This window comes from Meleagris gallopavo, chromosome 1 (assembly GCF_905368555.1).
Source record: "Meleagris gallopavo chromosome 1, MGAL_WU_HG_1.1, whole genome shotgun sequence".
Lineage (NCBI taxonomy): Eukaryota > Metazoa > Chordata > Aves > Galliformes > Phasianidae > Meleagris > Meleagris gallopavo.
In genome coordinates this window covers 60,128,883-60,148,178 of record NC_139404.1, presented here as the reverse complement: position 1 = coordinate 60,148,178, position 19,296 = coordinate 60,128,883, and the positions used below count along the sequence as shown (strand labels likewise).

The 19,296-nt window shown below is 36.9% G+C and overlaps 1 protein-coding gene across 8 annotated transcripts in view; it reads right to left on the bottom strand.

Moving 5' to 3' along the window:
• The window catches only part of ERC1 (ELKS/RAB6-interacting/CAST family member 1), a 293,295-nt gene that overhangs the window by 23,090 nt on the left and 250,909 nt on the right, over positions 1-19,296 (bottom strand). For 4 of the 8 annotated variants that reach the window (XM_085229925.1, XM_085229932.1, XM_085229952.1 and 1 more), the window contains 2 exons: positions 11,659-11,760; positions 10,014-10,080 (listed from right to left, as the gene is read on the bottom strand). In XM_085229925.1, the coding sequence (XP_085086051.1) occupies positions 10,054-10,080; positions 11,659-11,760 (129 nt within the window). In that variant the 3' untranslated portion in view covers positions 10,014-10,053. The remainder of the gene's footprint in view (positions 1-10,013; positions 10,081-11,658; positions 11,761-19,296) is intronic. The other 4 variants (XM_085229906.1, XM_085229899.1, XM_085229922.1 and 1 more) reach the window with 1 other exon arrangement.

The following is a 19,296-nucleotide window of genomic DNA, read 5'->3' as shown; positions in this document are numbered from 1 at the left end:
GTCTTCATTCTGCAATCAAGTAATTCAGCAAACTTTTTGCCTCTTACTCATAAATCACAGAAATCTTTTCCAGCCTTAATTATTCTATTTTTCTAAGAAAATAAAATGGAACTGATAGGTTACCTCACAGTCAAAGTAATTAAAGTGAGGTCAAAATACAACTGGGTTTGCAAGCACTTGGAAGAAGCGTACAGAGGAGGAATCAGAAAGTTTCCAAGGAATTCTCCAGTTTGAGAAACACTCTAGCTTGCTAGCCTCTTCTATGGACCTTGACTGTTCTTTGTAGAAGCTGCAAAGGCACAAAAACAACAACAGCAACAAGGACGTCTTCAAAACCTTAGGCTGGATGTGGCAAATAGGCTTTGAAAACAATCAAGTTAAATCAGATAGCACTTTATCTCCTATTAAGCACATTTTAAGCAAACATGGCAAATTATTTTCAGCTCCAGTTTTCAACTCCATTGCCTCCAGATGCTGCCCAACAAAACTTACTTCCCAAACTAGTTACACAGCAGAAGATGGACCTGAAGTCTGGGTACATGGAGACATTTATTAAAAAGAAATTATTCCAAGGAGGACCTGAAAAATCTAACAAAAGATGGAATGGATCATAGTGGGTTCTCAGATGCCAAAAGGAAAACAACTCTCCTGTATCTGGGTTTTGTTATAGATATCATCAGAAAAGAAAATTTTGCCTACATAGCAAAATTTCTTGTATTGTGAGATACGGAAATAAACTAAGAAACAGAATGATACAGTCTGGAAATATTTGCATGGTAAATTGAATTATGCCTTTTCCCTGCTCAAACCATTTGTGTTTGTTTGGCAACAAATGTAAGGGTTCAACTACGATCATCTTGCAACCATTGAATGCAGTGGAGTTTTATGAGGCATGAATTTGGCTCAGAAAGTGCAAAGCTTTCCCAAATTCAGAACAATTTATCACTGATGTCTTCCCTTCATTATTTTAAATGGAAACAGAAGAAAGTTCTCAAAAAGACACTGCCTGACCTCAGTTCAGTTCAGCTCAGTTCACTGCTGCACAGATACTTGGTTTCTTCAGGAGACCACAACACAAAAGCCCAAGGACAGGCTCAGTTTTCTTCAGATTTGTTTTAAAGACAAAAATGGATTTAAATCTAACCTTCATCATTTTCTCCTCATAAAACAAAACAAAACAACATGCGTGAGGAGCCGAAGGAGATTCTGGCTGTTTTGACAGAGCTGTCTTACTCAGTTCAGTTCTGACAGAATCAATTAGGAAATCATTTTTATAAAGCAAATTATTTTTGAAATTTTTATACACCATGAACAAATCCCATGGATTAATGATTTCCAGAGTTCACTCCCTTCATCTTGGGAAAAATCCAGACCAGAAGACTAGAAAAAGTACAAAAAGGGGAGAACTGTTTTTTTTACTAAGTTCCTTCGTTTAAGTAGAATCTTTTGCCCATTATGTAGGTGAATCAAATAATTGCAGTGGGTTGGTTGGATTCCTAAAGCACCTAAAATGAGAGAATAGTTCAAAAATATTTTTCTACATAACAAATCCAGAAGTGCTTTTTCATGACACCAGCAACTTTTGCTTACATGGGCTGCAGAGTAAAATTTTGTGGGGAACCATGTGTGGAATAGCAGGGACTACTGCAATCAGAATTGAAACACACTGGCAGGACTGTGTGAAGCTTATAATTGGCACACTGGGGAATACTGAAGTCCAGCAGTGGGGAGAGCTGAAGGGGTTCTCTACATACAGCAAACCCAGCTTGAATTTTGCATGTTTCATCAGTTCTCTGCTTTCAAAAGCCAGAGCATTTGCCCAAATCCTCACCTCCTAAATATAACTAATTGCACAATGCATCTCATTCTTCTGTAACAGTCCATATGGCTCTTTTCTAGCTGAGGCAAAGGAATGAGATTTGTGACTTAACTGCAAGATGATTAGAAAATACCTGTTCAAATGCTGTTCTATTTGTCTAAGTTTTTCTTTTGTTTTCAAAAATTTCTTGGGAATCTAGCAACCCAGCAACTTAATACTCCAAAAAGCAGGTGGGGTAAAGTAAAGCAAGGTCCACAAAGGATCTAACACCTTCCACTGCTCTTTAAGATGTTAACATACCTGTCATTCGAGAATCTTTCTGATAAGTTGTATCAGCTACCAGATTCAATAATAAATTCAACTACAGGAAGCTGTGAAACTGGGTAATTAGACTTGTGATACTGAAAATTACAATATCATCAAGAAAAAAAAAAAAAAAAAAAGGTATTCCTGTAGCAAATGAAAATGGTTCAATGAATAAAGTGCAAAGTGCTTGCAGCTGGCACGACGACACTGAAGATTTACATAGCATCCACCTGATCAAGCTTCTGTGGATATAATTAAGTCAGTGAAAGTTTTGATTTTACAGAATCAATTTCATGCTGATGCCTTTTTTTTACGAGAATACAGCAGTTTAAGAATAAGAAACAATAACTTGCTTCTATTTTTGATCCATTTGAGCTTTCTAGCGCTCATTCTCTAAGTAAAAGTGAACAGGAAAGCACAAGTACTCATAGCTGTACTGTAGTTTGTTTATTGCTTCTTCCTATTACAACAGATAAAAGGAAACAGCAGCTAATATACTTTTGTATGAAACCAGAAAATTGCATTACATATTCTGGGAGAATCTGTCCATGTGAATGCTTATGTACCAAGGACTGCATTCTTTCGTCTCCCTGCTGTCTGATACATTGCTAATGGAAAACAGAAGGTATTTCTTAAGTAGTCTACCAGAGAACACAATCAGTGCTCTTCCTGTTCAGATGAACTATAACCTCCCTGTCCACGATACGAAGCTTTGCCTCGTCCCTCTCTAGCACTGAGCCTTCCTTCCGTTGTTCTAGCTCCCTACCTACTACAAAACACTTTCAAAGCAAAGCCACATGGAGCCACAGTCTGTCTGGTTTACTGGTTCATCTGTTGTCACGAATTCTTTTGGCAGTTCTTCCCTCTAATTCAAATGCAAAATCCAATTAACAAATACGTTTATATACATACATACATATACACAATTCTTATCTATAAGCTGCATTAAACAAACAGATGTAGTTGGATTGCCTGTGGTGAGAATACTATGAGTTGGAACCTGGCATCTCTGTCAGTAATTACAAACTTCATCAGCCAGGAAAATATAGCGTCTAGATTGGCTACGTGCCCTCATCAGCTTTTATTTCAGTCACATTTCTCTCAAGCTTGTTTTCATAGTTAATATATTGGAAAGCAGGTTTGGGCTTGATTCTTTCTCTACTCTAACATCATTCATCCTTCCCAGTTTCTTTCCCCCTAACTTATAATTAACAGGCACTGGCAATGACAGCCGCAGCCTGGCTGCAGCATCTCCACTCCAGAGCTCAGCTTCACTCTCCCTTACACTACCAATGGTGTATTCACAGTCAGTAGGCAGAAGTTTCTTCTGTGGTTGCATCTTGGCATTTGGATGAAGGCCATTGGAGACCTAAATGACTGAGTAATTGGGAGATAGTACAGACTATTGCACAGTCTCTAAGTGACAACTTACAGAAAAAAAAAAAAAGAAAAAAAAAAAGAGTACAGAATTCTTACTTACTACAAAGAACCAGCGGAGAGAAGAAGAACATATTGAGCTGTAAATCATCAAAGAAAATAAGATACAGACCTGGAATAATCTCACTTGGTAGAAATGAATGATAGCCTCTTTGCGATTGTTTTGCTGAAAAGCTCAAATCTCTACAAAAAGAAACCAGCCATCTGTTTTGAATGTTTTAGAATATAAGTATCTATTTGTGTTCTTCTTTGATCTCTAAGAATAATAGGAAGACAGTGATACAATCCAGTTACACCTCTGTTGTGAGTGCTTAATTCATCCCAGAACTGCAGATTACAAAATTCCATCTGGAAATCTTAGTCTTATCTTTCTGGGATCAGAAGGAAGACTAACAGTGTATCAAGATCAGTTCTTTTGTGCTGGTAGATAAAACATTCTTGGACAGAGAGTATATTCTTCCAACATAAAATAGTTATTAAGATAGCAAAGCACTATAGTTAAAGAAACAAGCTGGCAAAAGAATTGTTCCCAGAAACAGGAAAAGGACAGAAGAAGTTAACGTCATTTTAAGGATAGCATTCTTCTCCAAACCAGTCCATTCTAGTTTAACAATGCTTTTCACTTATTGGCTAAAAGATTACAGTAAGGAACAGAATAAGAGTGGAAAGGAGTGGTTTCCAAACTGAATGATAGAACATTAATCATTAAGCAAGATATTAAGCTTGAGATCAGTATCACTTAAGTTGGTCACTCCACCATAATGAGACTGTGGCTTAGACTAAAATAAGAAAGCCACTACAAAAGGCTTTCCATTATTCAGAGTCAAAGGAGAAAAGGTTATTTTCTGAAGAAAGGAAACACTTGGAAAGGCTTGAAAAGAATAGATACTCATTTGATAGCTAAATCATGACTCTGAACTGTGCTTCCTGACTGCAGGAGCTGTCAGTCCACACACTCTTCTTGTGCCTTCTTGCCTGAGCTCGAGTCTTTCAGGCACAGGAGTCTTTCAGGTTCATCATTAAGGATGACACCCATATAAGCAAGACTCCGGAAAAGCAGGGACGGAAGGCAGATCCTGTGATTAAGCAGGACAATGATATTAAAAGTACCAATTAATTAGTTACATTATCTTATTTGTGTGCATCCCACCTCGGTTCTTAGTTGTTACTACTGTAAGTTTTGCCCATCTGGAAAGTGGGAGTGAGGAGTCCTGATTGGCACAGTATGACAAAACAAATCTGGCAGCTTATCTTTCAGTCAGGCCAAGTGATAATGTCTAAATAAAGTAAGGCCATTTCATGGAGTTGCCTTCACATTTTGCACAGGATATGTCTTTAAGGCAAGGATAAGGTGCACGCTTTCACAGTGATTTTACATGTATGAAAGATGAACTGTAACGAACCCACAACTCATCTGTAGATTTTATAGAAGAAGGAATGACTCTTCAGGAGACAACAGAAGGCAATAAAGAAGAGACAGCAGTCCAAGAGCTTTGCTCAGTAGGCTAGAATGGCAGCTCCTTGAAATACTGTTTTTCCCTTTTTGGGGAAGGAATAAGATCTTGGAAAGAAAAATAAGAAATATTAATAAATCAAGCTGAACACAAATCCAACACAATTTTGGGAACAAATTCAAAATGAGGTATTATAATCACCATTATATTACTGTAACAACACGGTTTTAGGATATTGTGTAATAATATTACCTAGCACTTATGTAGCACTTTTCCCAAGCAGAACTTACACTTCACAAAAACTTGAGCTCATTTTACGATTAGAGAATTTGAGACAGAGAGAAAGAGAACAAGCAAGTGGTGGGAGACAATGCCAGGAAAGAATTATCTTCTGAATCGTGGTCTAGTACTGCATCCAGTAAAGTATACTGTAACATGAGTCAGGCATGAAAGCTTGGAGTTTCTGACCATTCTGCATGATCTAGCAATTAAAAAGACCATACTGAAAATGAATCTATGTGAAAAGCATCCACAGAGAAGCTTATCAGGTCACAGTGTAAAAAGTGACAAGACTGAGAACCTAAAAGAAGTGTGACAGTAAGACAAGCAGCCCTCTACATGCTGCAAGCATAAAATGTGCTTGATGTTGAGAAAAAGATCACATTTATGCACTTAATGAATGCCTGTGTAATCATTTGAAAATGAATCTCATCATGAATAAGATATCTACTTTGCTGAAGGAAATCAATATATTTATCCAAGCACTGAACAGCTTTTAAAAAAAGAATGTTTTTCTCAAACTTTCCAAAGCACAGATGCTGTTATTTCTGTAGTAATCTTAATGAAAAGTTCATGGGGATTGGCAGCTGTGGCAAAGGTTGCATTGTGTCCTGAGATGTCTTCCCTCAACGTCACTACTTCTATTCCTCTTACTCTACCATGACAGTAGCCACAGTTCTTCAGGCTGTATCATCTGTCACCTACTTCTGCTACTCTTCTCTTTGAGTAACTAGGTGTGCTGACTGATGAGGTATCCATTGGCTAGGCATTTCTTTTCAGCTGTAAAATGGAAATAAATAAATACCCCCTCAAAAACAAACAAAAGGAAAATTGTGAATGTTCATCCTCAGCATTCCTAGGGGTGAAACAAAATTGCTCTGTGAACACCAGAAACACAGGGCTTACAAACTGATCGTTCAGTTGCCTTTTGCCTGTGTTTGGTAGCATCAACTTCTCTGTGAGCTTAACCTTTTTCAATCCTTTTTAACAACTTTGTCATAATAGAAGGAATATAGAAATGTCATTCGAACTACATTGCTCATGAATAGTATAGGTGTAATCTGATGATCCCAAAACTATAATTTACACTTTTTGACAAGAAGTCTATGGAATTTACTTGAGTTGACTGTCAGATAATGGAAATGATTCAAATATTTTCTGGTTATGACTTAAGTCCTCTTACCATCACAAACATCATCCCTGAAATCTTAAGAGGTGTCTTACGTTATGCTAATGCTTTCAATAACAAGCTCACAGTGCTTACAGTTTATAATTGAATTTGACAGAATTTAAGGAAAAATGTCACAAAAGAGACCTTTTGTCTGGCAAAGATTTTACAGTAATAGGAATGTACTGATATTTTCATCATCTTTAACTTTTTTTTTCCTTTAATGTGCTCCAGTTCAATGGTAGCTCTAAGGCCATTCCGCTGTTACTCTTAATAAGTGTAAAATTCATTTTCAGATTCTGTTCCTGGAATTCAAACACAGAAAAGCCAAATGCTTTGCTCCTTAGCAGGCATATCCATGACTTCAGATTTTTTTGGCAATTATTAACAGAAAATAGTTCCGCAGAATGAGTTCAAAAATCATATGGTGATGGCATCTCCTAGGTTCCAATTCCTACTGCAAACCAGAGCAATGGAATATGGGAAGAGGAATGCTATACAACGGCATGCATGCTTAAAAACACACACAAAGTGCATATATATTATATGCTGGGATGTAAATCTCAGTTGTCACAGTTTCAGTTTGCTCTATCCTCTATTTTTGCCCTTCACACTTTTTCTTCACCGTTGCTTTTCCATATGTCCTTCAATTTGATTGCCTTTCACTCTTCTGACAGTTTTTTTTGTGATCCTATGCTCACTACATCCATTCAACAAAATTAGTTCTTCTCATATTTGACTGGCAGAGGTAACTCAAGCAGATTTCAGAACCACGCTCACACTTTCTCACATTGTGGATAGTATTGCTGTACTTAATGAGAAAACTACATGAACTAAACAACCTGAGAATTTTAAGCATGGCAGCTTTCTTCTTTTCCATATACAACATACAGCATGCATTTCCAAGAATATACACATCATGTAATACATATTAGATATCACAAAGTGTAAATTCCTATTATTTTTGGATAAAAGTGAATAACCAATAAAGTCACTGGCCAGTCCATACTAGTATCTGAGAAAGACAAAAGGGCATCCTTATTAGAAAGGACATTAGAATCAGATATTGAGAAGACACAGCTCCATGTGGGAAATAAAAAGAGTCATGAGAAATTCAGACAGCGAGGAACTGAGAGAATCATTCGTAGAGATAAAGGTTGGTATTTAGATGGAACTGCAAATTACCATTCTCTAAAACTATAGGAAGGGTGCACGCTCTATTTCAGGAGAATTATATCTGACAGTGCTGTCATGTACAGAACTGACATAATATTAACATTTTCCATCAATTCTACTATTCTGCAGGGCAAACACAAAATAATGCAGTTTGTTACTGTGTGTATTTCTATGGTCTCCACTGTATCTTCAGTATTGGCCAGAGAAAATCACATCCTCAAGGACCTAAAGTAACCTAGAAAAATTATCTTCAAGTCCTATACTACTGGGTACTTTCTAAAAATCATTTTAACACATGCACTTTATTTAACACATGCAGGTTAAGTGGTTTAAAATTTTTTTTTTTTTACAAAAAAGATCAAGAACTTTTTTTTTTTTTTTTTTTTTTTGAATGTACACATTCAAAACAGAATGCCATGGTGAAAATGGACTTTGTTAGGAATAAGTGGCTCGGGAAGCATCAATCACCTCTGTGTTTTCCCTTGTTGATGTATGTAAGACAGACTTGAGACTGACATGTTTCTCAGATGGGATGTCTGTTAGGTGATGATGCTGGCTGCCTCATTATTTCGACTAGGACATTCTGTAACATGTTTTCCTTGTTCTGCAGCCACAGTGTGGAAGCAGAGGAAAATGCCTCAAGTACCAAGTAGAGGCATATACTGTATTTAATTGGTATGTGGAGTACCTATCAATTCACTCTTGACACAGTTTCATTCATAGACAGATCAGCAAATGGGAGAAGAAAAGAGATTTTTCTATCAATATTCACTATACAACCTTCATTTTCACACTGCAATGAAAATGAGAATTATTCCTACCTTTATAGTGAGTGTTGTCTTCCTTTTCATCGTTTACTTACCTGATGATTCCTGTTTAATTACCATGCTTCCGCAAAACTTAACAAGCATTCTCTCCAAAACCTTTAACATCACATACTAACATACAGCCATTGCAAGAACAGTGATTCGAGAAGAACGTGAAATCAACAATGAGTGCAAATTAATGAAGCACTTTATCAGTTTTCCCACTGAAGAGATTTTCCCAGTTCAAACCCCAAGGCATGAAATTCCAGTTTGACATTGTGACAGTTGGATGAAATTTTTTAGATGGTTGATTTGGAAAGAGGGATCTGATCAATAGTCAGACAGAAATGTAACTTTGCAGTTAATTGAACAAGGGTGAAGAGACGAGAGTAATTTGTTCTATTTTACAAATGAAGCAATAATTTTCACAGATGTGAAATTCCAAGATTTACACAGTTTTTCAGAAAAGCTTTCTTTCAAATAATTGATATGGAAAAATCAAGTTCTGGGAAAAGCTGCAAAGATATGCATGTGGAATATTTTTAATGAAGAGTATGTGAAAAAGCTTCATATACATTTTAGAACTATTATCATCACGGCTCAATCCTTTACAATATTTATAGTGTTTAAATAAATTTATTCTACTTTAAAACTTTAAAAATGAATTCTATGCACTGTAGCCTTCTAATCCATATTTGATCTGTGTGGCTCCATATCAAGGCTCTTGGTTAGTAAAGGATGTTTTTTTCTTTGCTAGAGAATGACTCTGCCCTGTGCACTGCCCTCTGTTGTGGAAATGGGAGTTGTTGCAGAGACAACAGAAAAGATAAAACTATGGGGGCAGATACAGAGAAACAAAATGTTGTTATGTTGTTTAAATGACAAAAAGCTACCAATTTCTCCCCACCCCTTTTTTTTTTCTAAGAGAAAGAGAGAGAGAATGAGGGAGATGGAAGGCAGAAGGGAAGCTTAAGGGGATTTTATTCTCTGCCTTCAAATTTACAGAAAATTTATTATATATTATATTTTGAGTCAGGATCAAGAATCATTTGCTCTGAGCTGATAAATATTTGTGAGCAGGTCAGCCTGCATGGCAGCCATCTCACAGATCTCAACATGCTCGAAACCTTTAGCAGAAACATTATCTGGAGGAGGAACACTTATCTCCGAGCAAGTTTTTTACTGACCAGAATCGCAAAAGCATACGTAGATTTGGCTACAGTGCAAACTACTTGGAAAAAGAATCTTACTGAAAACATTTCCTTCATAAAGTTAATGATAAATTGTGAAAGACATTTCCTGTTCTCTTGTATGCTCTAAGACTTTGCTTTGCATATAAACTCAATTACATGCCCTGGAAAGTTCTCCCTACAGCATCACGAAACAATGACATGATTATTATTAGAAGAAAGTCACCAACGACAAATAGGCACACAAGAAACACCCACATGCAGAGACTATGCAAGCAAGGGAGAAGGGGTGTGCCCCGGTTTCACAATGCACGCAGCAGTGAGAGGGAAGAGCGACTGTCGGAAACTTTTCTAATGGCAAGTGAAGTTGATTCTCACCGTTCTGAACAAAATGGCTGAGCTAAGAGCATCTGACTGGTTATGCCCAAATACCCTCCTCCTCATCCTAGCGGTGCACAGGTGGCAATGGGAGAAAAGCCCCAGAGCAGCATGGGAATGAAATAAAGAGTTGGTTAGTATTTAAAGCACATACGTAAGTACAAATAGTAGCAAAAAGCGTGGTTTTAATCTCTTATGGAATACTCAGGGTTACCTTGAGGTACAGTTTCTTTTGCTTTCTTGTAGGCTTTGCTAGCTTCTAAAATGCCCCTCCACAAAGGGAAGGTGCAGTTGGACTCTTCTCCTGCTGTCTCCCTGGCACCCTCCCCTTGAAGTCTTTGCAAGAAAATCCTTAAATATTTATATTTTATCTTTTCGTTTCATCTGTGAATACTATCCTGCATTCAGTCGCAAACATGTACTACAATTACATTGTACAAATGGTTTCATTTCACTACATACTTGCAATGCAGATATGACAGATATTCTAACATTTCCTCCAAAATAAATTTGGAAAAGCAATTTAATATGCAGTCTTGACAATTGTGTTCTCCTGAAGAAGCTAAAACCAACATTTTTCCAAAAGCATACCAGGAAATTAAAGACATTCAATTTACAGTTCTTTCCATACTATCTGGAGAATGGTATTAAAACAAGATGCAGAAGGAAGCTGCTTTGAAAAGGAGAATTTTTCTGATTATTCCTTTGCTTATATCCCTTGTTATTTTCTAATAGAGACAAAGAAAAAAATAACTATTTATTTTTGCAAAGTGAATATTGTGTTTTGTGTTTGCTTTCCCACTTTCCTCTTGTACATTACTCAATTTCGGCATTTCACAAGGTTGGTGTTTAAAGGTCTAGAGTGAGACGCCTTCCCTCAGATCTCAATAATTTCTAGATCAGCCAGAGGGTGAAGAGGAGTGCCAAACATTCTTTCACTTTGTCAAGGCAGTGATTAATGATCACTAATATTTTAATTAAATTGGAATGGATGAGATTACAACAAGGGATATGCAATTACGTTGGCATTTTCTGTGTTACCCGAGGGACAGGTAATCTTTCTGATAGTTATCAAACACACAGCTGTGCTTTGTAAGTGACACAAGAGGCTCCTCACTGCCTTGGAGATGGTAAATTGATTTTCCTCCAGTTCATGGCCCATTGAGTCTGTGAGGGAGCAGCCTCTGCTCATTTGGCACACAGGCCAGGATTTCCTCATGGGAAGTGAAGGGAACTGCTCATATGCAATGCATAGATCAGAAAACTGATCCTGGAGCATGATTTCCTGCTACTGAAGACAAGGAACAGTTCTTGGCACTCCACACATTCGAACAGCAAACCACGAGTTACTAAAACATGAACATGCTACACAGGACTCTAGTCTTGCATTTTAAGGCAGGCAACATTTCTTGCTGTCCCCTCTTCACCCACTTAATAATAGCTTGGTACCAGGAACTTTTTTTCACATTCCTTCTTCAAGGAAGGTGACACAACAGCAACATCAATTTCTGTTTCGTAACTGCATTGTGGAATGCTATTTTTGTTCCAAGGTACTGCAAGCATGTCAGGGAAAATAACATACGACTCAAAATAATCAGCATCCATTGTCAAATTACTTTACAAGAGAAAAAGAGAGAGACTTTACCTGGTCTGGGGAGGGCTTGTGGTTGGTTTGGTTGGAATGGGATGAGGATTTGAGGTGATCATCCTCATAGTTGTCAGCCATCAGCTTCATACGGTTCTGTGTCTATTCAAGAAAAGAAGAATTTCAGACTAACTTTAAAGGGGTCATAGGGACTAAAGAGAATAGGCTATTCATGCTGCTCACTATATCCAGAATCCATACTTGGAAAAAAAATGTAAGATATGCCCATAAAACATACATAGGTATTAATACAGAAAAATGAAGACACATTAAAATCACTACGCTGTGAAGCTAGGTTAATTTTGCAGTTTACTGGCTGATCTGGCCTGTACCTACTAAATATGGTGCTATATACATGTATAGGAAGAAACTAATTTCTTGTTAAAGAACCTTGAGATTAAGATTCAGATATGCCAATTTGGAGAACGATTCAATGGAAACATCAGTTAGATGAGATTAAGTAAATTTAAAGAGAGAAATCTGTTTTTAAAAGAAGAGTAAATGATAATAGTTGGAATGCTGAATATTGGTTATTAACAATAACAATAAAAACACATTCAGTCTAAAAATCAGTTCTCCATTGATATATCAAAGATACAAAAATCCTCAGACTGGTCAGAAAAATCTGAATAACAGAAAAGCTTTCCTGTGAGGAAATTAAAAAGTTAATAAATTTGTCTTAGGGAAGAAGAGGTGACACAACAGAGATACGTAAAATTACAAACTTTATACAGTCAAGCAAAGGACAAAATATGAAACAAGTTTTTTTGCTTTTCTTAGATTTTCTTCAACTTCATTTTCATTTTCAACATTCTTCAACATTCATTTTCTTCATTTCAAGAAAATGTCGAGTTTCAAAGGTTTAAGCAGAAAATATGAAATACATGTGGAATTTTAGACTATCAAATATATCGAAGGTCATTTTTCAACTAAGTTTAAACACAAATGAAACTCCAAGGGGCACTCTGAGCTTTTACAAGGACAACTAACTAAGCAAAAGGTTCGCCTGTTCCTCCTTACTTCCAGGCAATAAATTGTTTAAAAAGACAGATAAAAATAAATTGAATACCGCCTTAACATGACCATTGTAGGTCAGCAATTGCAAGGAAGTTTAAAATAGACTATATGGTTGTGTCTGCAAAGGAACATGTAAGTGACATGAAGCCCTGTTAACAAACAACTATCCTGAAAGGAGGTTCCTAAATGCCTTACAAACACAAAAACACAGAGGAAATAACCCACACAGGCAAAATGTCTCACTTTCCCAGTAGAGCTATGATAGCAATTAAGATAGCAATGACACTCAGTATGTAGCATAAAGGAGACTACACAGGAGAGCTGGATCTTGGATCTCGCAATGTGAGCCATGTCACCTGCTTCAATGGAGGGCATCCGGGTGCCACTGTCACTAGGCACGTTCTTTGGGAGCAGAACCAAAATAGGACAATGGCTTTTTCCAGTTTATAAGGTAGGCAAAGCCTCATTTGGAGCTTTGTGAAATTCTTGTACTACCAACCCCACCCCTCCAAAATAGCACACCCCCTCCCCCCCCAAAAAAAACAGCAAAAGAACAAAAAAAATGGCTAGCCAGACTTGTATTAGATATGATACAATCTGAATTATGTGCTAGACATATTAAAATCATCAAAGATTTACTAAAATTAAATGTCTTCAAGGAAAACTCGAAGCTCATTGTAAAAATGCCAGTTGTTGATTCAGTCCCTTCATAACTGAATGATTTCTCACTGCAAACTATTAGTTTAATGAGATTCTCAATGCTAGAGAATGTAGATTTGAACCGCCTGTATTCAGACCATTATAGAGACGGTCCAGGGCTTGAATCTGGATTTGATTTTAGTTTGGATTAATTTAACAAAAGCTAATTGTAAATTGAGCTTAAGCAATAAGCAATTTAATCTTCATATTGTTCTGTTTTGTCAAACAAGGTTTGAATTCCAAGTCTGACTCATCATTCATAAATCACTACTTGAAATGTGCTACATTAATACTCAAACAACCACTTCATTGTAAAGATGCTTTCTCCATATTTATTATTTTATTAAATGTAAGACTGGATCTTCAATCATTTCTTCTTTGCAGTATGACCTACTGATTTCTTGGAAAATATTGGCTTTTATAATAATCTTTCACGTGAATATCAATTTGTATGTGAATGGATTTATAAAAAAAGCAGAATTCTAGCAGAATATTAGTACAAACCACTAACTTTTCTGAGAAAAGAAAGTAGCTATTCTGCATGCTTTATGCTACTGCACGTAAAAACCTCTGTATTAGTTCCAAAATAGGAACAGAATGATATAAAGATCTAATCATTTGAAGTACAGCATCTCTTGCAGAAAATTCTGAAGTGGAATGGAAGAGGTTGCATGCATCTGTCCCTTGACTTCAAGTAGCATATCCTACTATTAATAGTTAGCAGGAGGCATGGGAAGAGGCTAAGAGAATTGGGCTGATTTAACCTGAAAAAGAGGAGGCTTTAATTATTTTGATAGGAGTAAATAGAGAAGATCTTCCATCTTCCTGGATGGAACTGGACGAGAGACAGCAGATACAAATTGGAAAACAGAAAATTCTTGTCAGAAATCAGGAAAAACTTTTTCATAACTGGGATTATCAAACACCAGAATAGGCTGCCAAGAGATTGTGGCCATCTATATCCTCGGAGATACTCAAAATTCAACTGGATGAACCTTGAGCAGTCTGCTTTAAACAGACATGTTTTGAGTGGGTGCTCACACTAGATAGTATGTAAAGGACCACTCCAGTCTAAATTACGCTTTAATTCTTAGAATTTGGGGTTTTCATTTTCAATAATTTTTTAGTTATCAAGGCTGGAGTTTACAAAAGAGGGGAAAGATGAGCTCCAAAATTCCTCCTTGTTACACAAATACGATTTAGCTGCTTAGCTCCATTATAGCCCTTTGAATATTAAACCCAGAAGAATGTCTCCAGCATCCCAGTGATGACAAACATACCAAATCAGTTCACCAGGAAGATGTTTTCTGTATTGCCCTCTTAATCCAACCTGACCTTCCACTGTTTTTGCTGTTATTCTAAGAGTGCACGTTTCTGATATAGAAATCTTGGCAAGAAAACACCAAATTCAGTACTGACACACTTATCCTTGGAATGAGGCAAAAATTAAGAGATGGAAGAAAAGAAGTTTATTTCTTGGTGTATACCACTAATGTGTTTTTCAATATTAATGTTCCAAGCAGTGTCGCAGACCTATTTCTATCATAACAGACAAATGTCTTGTTATGTTTTAATACTGTATGTCAAATAAGGACGTATAATGATTCCGCTTTAGGCCTAAGTGCTAAATGAAGAACTTCTGATTAAGAATTTTCAAAATTGGAAATACGTAAACAGAGTTTTTTACCTATTGCTCCTCTACACACACACACACACACAAAAAAAAAAAAGGATGGAAACTTCTAGAGTACTGGCATATGGCTGTTGGAATGGTTTAAAAACAAACCATTTACTTTACTGTGGGGAACCACTTTGACATCCTGCAATCCTAAGGCACGTTGTCATTGTGCTATTATACAATCCTCTCCCACCTTATGAGGTTATGGCTCAGATCCTAAGGCAAACATTTCTACATCACTGTAAAAAAACCAAACAACAAAGTGGTTTAGCCACAGTGTCCTGTGAGAAAATAAATGACCAATGCAGACAAATCAGCTGTGTCAGAAGTGCTTTTGTCTAAACCTACAGAGCTCGTAATCAAAATTAGTGATGATAAGAACTGGATGTCAGATCCAAATTTTGCCTAAAAAATACCTTTTGACATTACAAGTACTTTCTTCACCCATGTGCAGATAAATCACTAAACTGAAAAAAGACAAGATCCCATAACTCAAGAAGCTTCTTCCTTTTTTTCCAGAAGGTTTCTTTCCTTCCTTTCTTTTTCAACAGATTTCCTAAGTCTGTCTTCCAATCACACACACACATACAAAAAAAAACAAACCCCAAACACCAATCAACAAAACAATGCACCAAAAAGCAAATGACAACAAATGCACACAGCATACACCCACCTTGCCAAGCCTGCAATAACACCCTTCAGTCTACCAACAAACACTGCACAGAAGAACAGTCCTACAAGCCTTTAGATTAGTGTCAGTCCTCAAAGTTACTGAAGAGCCAATGCACACTTTCAAGCTGCTAACAGAAATCCAGAGAGCCTGCCATGAGAGGTCTGCAAACTAGAATCTATGAACCCCAGGTCTAGGGCATAATATTCGAAAAAAGCTTTTTTCAGCTGTATGTGACAGTGCTCGAGCAGAATCAGATCCTGCATGCCACCTTTTTTTTTTTTTTTTTTTTGGCAGAATTTCTGCAATCACTTTTTTTGCCTCTCTGATACATCTGATGTATCCTTAACAATCACTCATTATTTAACCTCAGCCTGTGTCCTGTCCCTTACTACAACAGGTGGGTATATTAAAAGTACCATGAGAAAATATGACATAAGCTTGCTTTTAATCATAAATATAAATCATAAATCATAATATATAATATAAATCATAATATAAATATAAATAATAAATGTGAATGCTCAGCTTCAGCATTGCTTTTAAACATGCTCTTCTGTTGTTTTGTGATTTCACATGCACTGAAACCATATATTCCTCATACTGTTTTTCTGGTTATCTTATAGTTTACTTCTGCCTCTGTTTTATACTGAAAAAAGTTTGGGTAAGCAAGGATATTGCCATGAAGTAGACAAGTTCTAATGCAGCCAACACCTGAAAACCTTTGTTCCAAATAGCACTTTGTGTAATAATAGCTGCCAAAACTGTAGCCATGGTGAATGTTATTTAAATCTCACTATGTTCCCACCTCATGGATGAACAGCTTCAAGGCAAAACTCGCCTGGATATCCTAAGGGTAAGTTCACTGCAGGCTATGCTTCTACTTTGTTTGCACACCTACTTCCTAAAAACCAAATGAATAGGTTTTATATTTAGTGAAAAAAATGGACAAGAACCTGATCCACAAAGTGTAGGGGAAGATCAGTGATGTATCCTGCTGGTAAAACCTAGCAGAGTCCAACCTCTCTTTCTAGTGGAATTCCACAAAGAAATTTGAAAACCACAGATTTAACAACAGACATCACTTACATTTTACAGAGTATTTTTATTTGAAAGCTTGCACTATGTTGTATGTTATAATGAGAATACACAGCTTCCTTATGCATCTCAGCAGGATAGCTAGCACTCTTGTCACCATTACACTGGCAAGGTTTCGAAACCAAATTTTATTTATAGGAATAGCACACCTGTATCTCTAGACATGACTCCTAATCAACAGCAGATACTAGCTCATGAGCTATGCATCCACTATATTAATCTAGGCAGCTTCATACAGCGCATTAACTTACTCAAAGAATCCTCATCAAATCTGTTTCTCCACTGTGGAACACAGTGGAAACCATGACATCAGTGACTACTTTCCCATTTTTTTTTTTTTTGTAAAATACTTGAGTAGAGTCATTTCTGGCTTTGCTAACCAGCCTAAACAAGCTTTATTATCCCTTTAATGTAAAGTTTTAAAAAAACTCAACACACTGAGTAAATGTTAATATAATGACTGTACTTGTGACAAATGGATATGTGGTGGAGATTGTGTGTGAGTTAAAAGAATCATCCCATTTCTCTCAGACTTGAATGTTTCACTGAGAGCACACGTGTACAGATGAAACATTCTAGAAACCTTCTGACCACTAATAATGCAGAAATGTAGTAGAGAAGCTCTTTTTTGGAAGTCGTTAGCTAAATCCAGAATATCTGAAAAATTATATTCTTGTGTTCAGATAGTCCTTTTCTACTTTGAGAACATGTGGTGAGCCACACCCTCTGTAAATACCTAACTATCTTCTTGCTGGAACCTGGCTGCCAGAAACGAGAGAATAAACCCTCCCTCCTGTCATTAGATTGTGATGCCCTGCGTAACTACCTTCAGCATACACTCATCTTCAGCATGGGGCCTGTGAGATTCTGCATCAAGTATTTTAATGTACGTGCCCTTCACATTTCTAATATTTAATGACCCAGGAGGCATTTTTTGAATTTTAAAGACATGGTACATGTTGAGTTGTCATTTTTAGTTGCAGGGTTTAAAAGACACATCATAAGTGAGGTTTGGCTTTCCTTTTGGCTATGTTTAGTCTTAGCAACTGAGATCCCACTATTATCAGCAAACAAACACAATGCACAGCTGAATACAAATGAAAATCTTCTTGTTATACAGTTCTGTATATCCCAGAGTACTGTGTTTTGGTGACACCAACAAAGAGCATATGCTGCATGCAGCTGCTGTGGTTTTTCAAAGCCTGCAGGATTTAACACAGATCCTACCTGAGACAAAGGCTTCTCCATCAACTATTGGCAACGTTACAACGTTAGATTATGAAGTGAAAGACTTTATCAGCTTGGTTCATTTCTGCATTTAATTATTCCATTTTTCTGTTCATCTCCCCACATGTGGTAATTACAGAGAAACTTCATTCTGCAGAAAGCATATTCGCAAACCTTTGAACTAAACTAAAGGAGATCATTTAGATATGAATTTCTCTCTGAGGTTTGACATATGTAGATTAGATATATGTGGATGGATTTAAAAACTAAACTTTGAACTGAAATCTTCCTTGCACAGGAATGTGTTTCTTTATTAGTTCCTTAGGAGATGAACAAATAAATAACTTCGGGTCTGCCTGCTAACAGAGTTTATTGAAGTCTATTGCTCTGGATCCCACGTGCAGAAAAATAGTGGTACAACTGACAACCCAAATAAGGCCTTGTGCTTAGGGTTCTTTGTTGTGTTATACCCATATGAACGCTACTCTCTCTGTTACTTTAGCTCTCTTGTATTCTATTTAAGACATACCTAAAGCTGTGCTTAGGAGTGACTGAATAGTGGTAATACAACCTCTCTCCTATTTGTTTCGCAAGAGCTGGAATCTGCCCAGACCCAGATTTAAAAGGTTAAAAAAAAAGAAATCAAAGAAAAAATTTAAAATAAATCCCTCTTTCTCTCATAGCTAAGTACTATCAAACCAAATAATTCAGTTCTTTGGAATTTTTCCACCACATATAAGGATCTTAGGCAGAAAGATCAGTAAGATGCGTTTCCCTCTATCTCAAAAATGTCTCAACAAGGGCTGAAGTCTAAGAATGCTTACCACCATACTGTAAACTCAATTCATACTGACTGGGTGGCCTATCAATCAAAAGCAGGACTTAAAGGACAAATGGTATCCTGTGACAACATCCTCAAAGAATCCTGGATCCCTTGTACTACACAATCACCCCAGAATTATTAACTGAAAAAGACTCGTAGACAGCAACAGCAAGCAGAATGAACAATCATTTTATTTTTTTAGGACAAAACCAGAGAACTGGTTCTATCTGCCTTCCAGCAGTGTGCTGGATTCACAACCTTTACAATCTAGGCTTAAAGGAAGTGAGTATTTTTTATGAGCCTGCCCTAAGGTACAGTCTGTTTGGGCAAGCCTGATCTTAGCTCCAGAGCAGAATAGCAAGAGGAGCAGAATAGAAGAGCTTTACTGGGCATCTCCTGCTAGGAAAGGTAGAGCAGTAGGCTCTG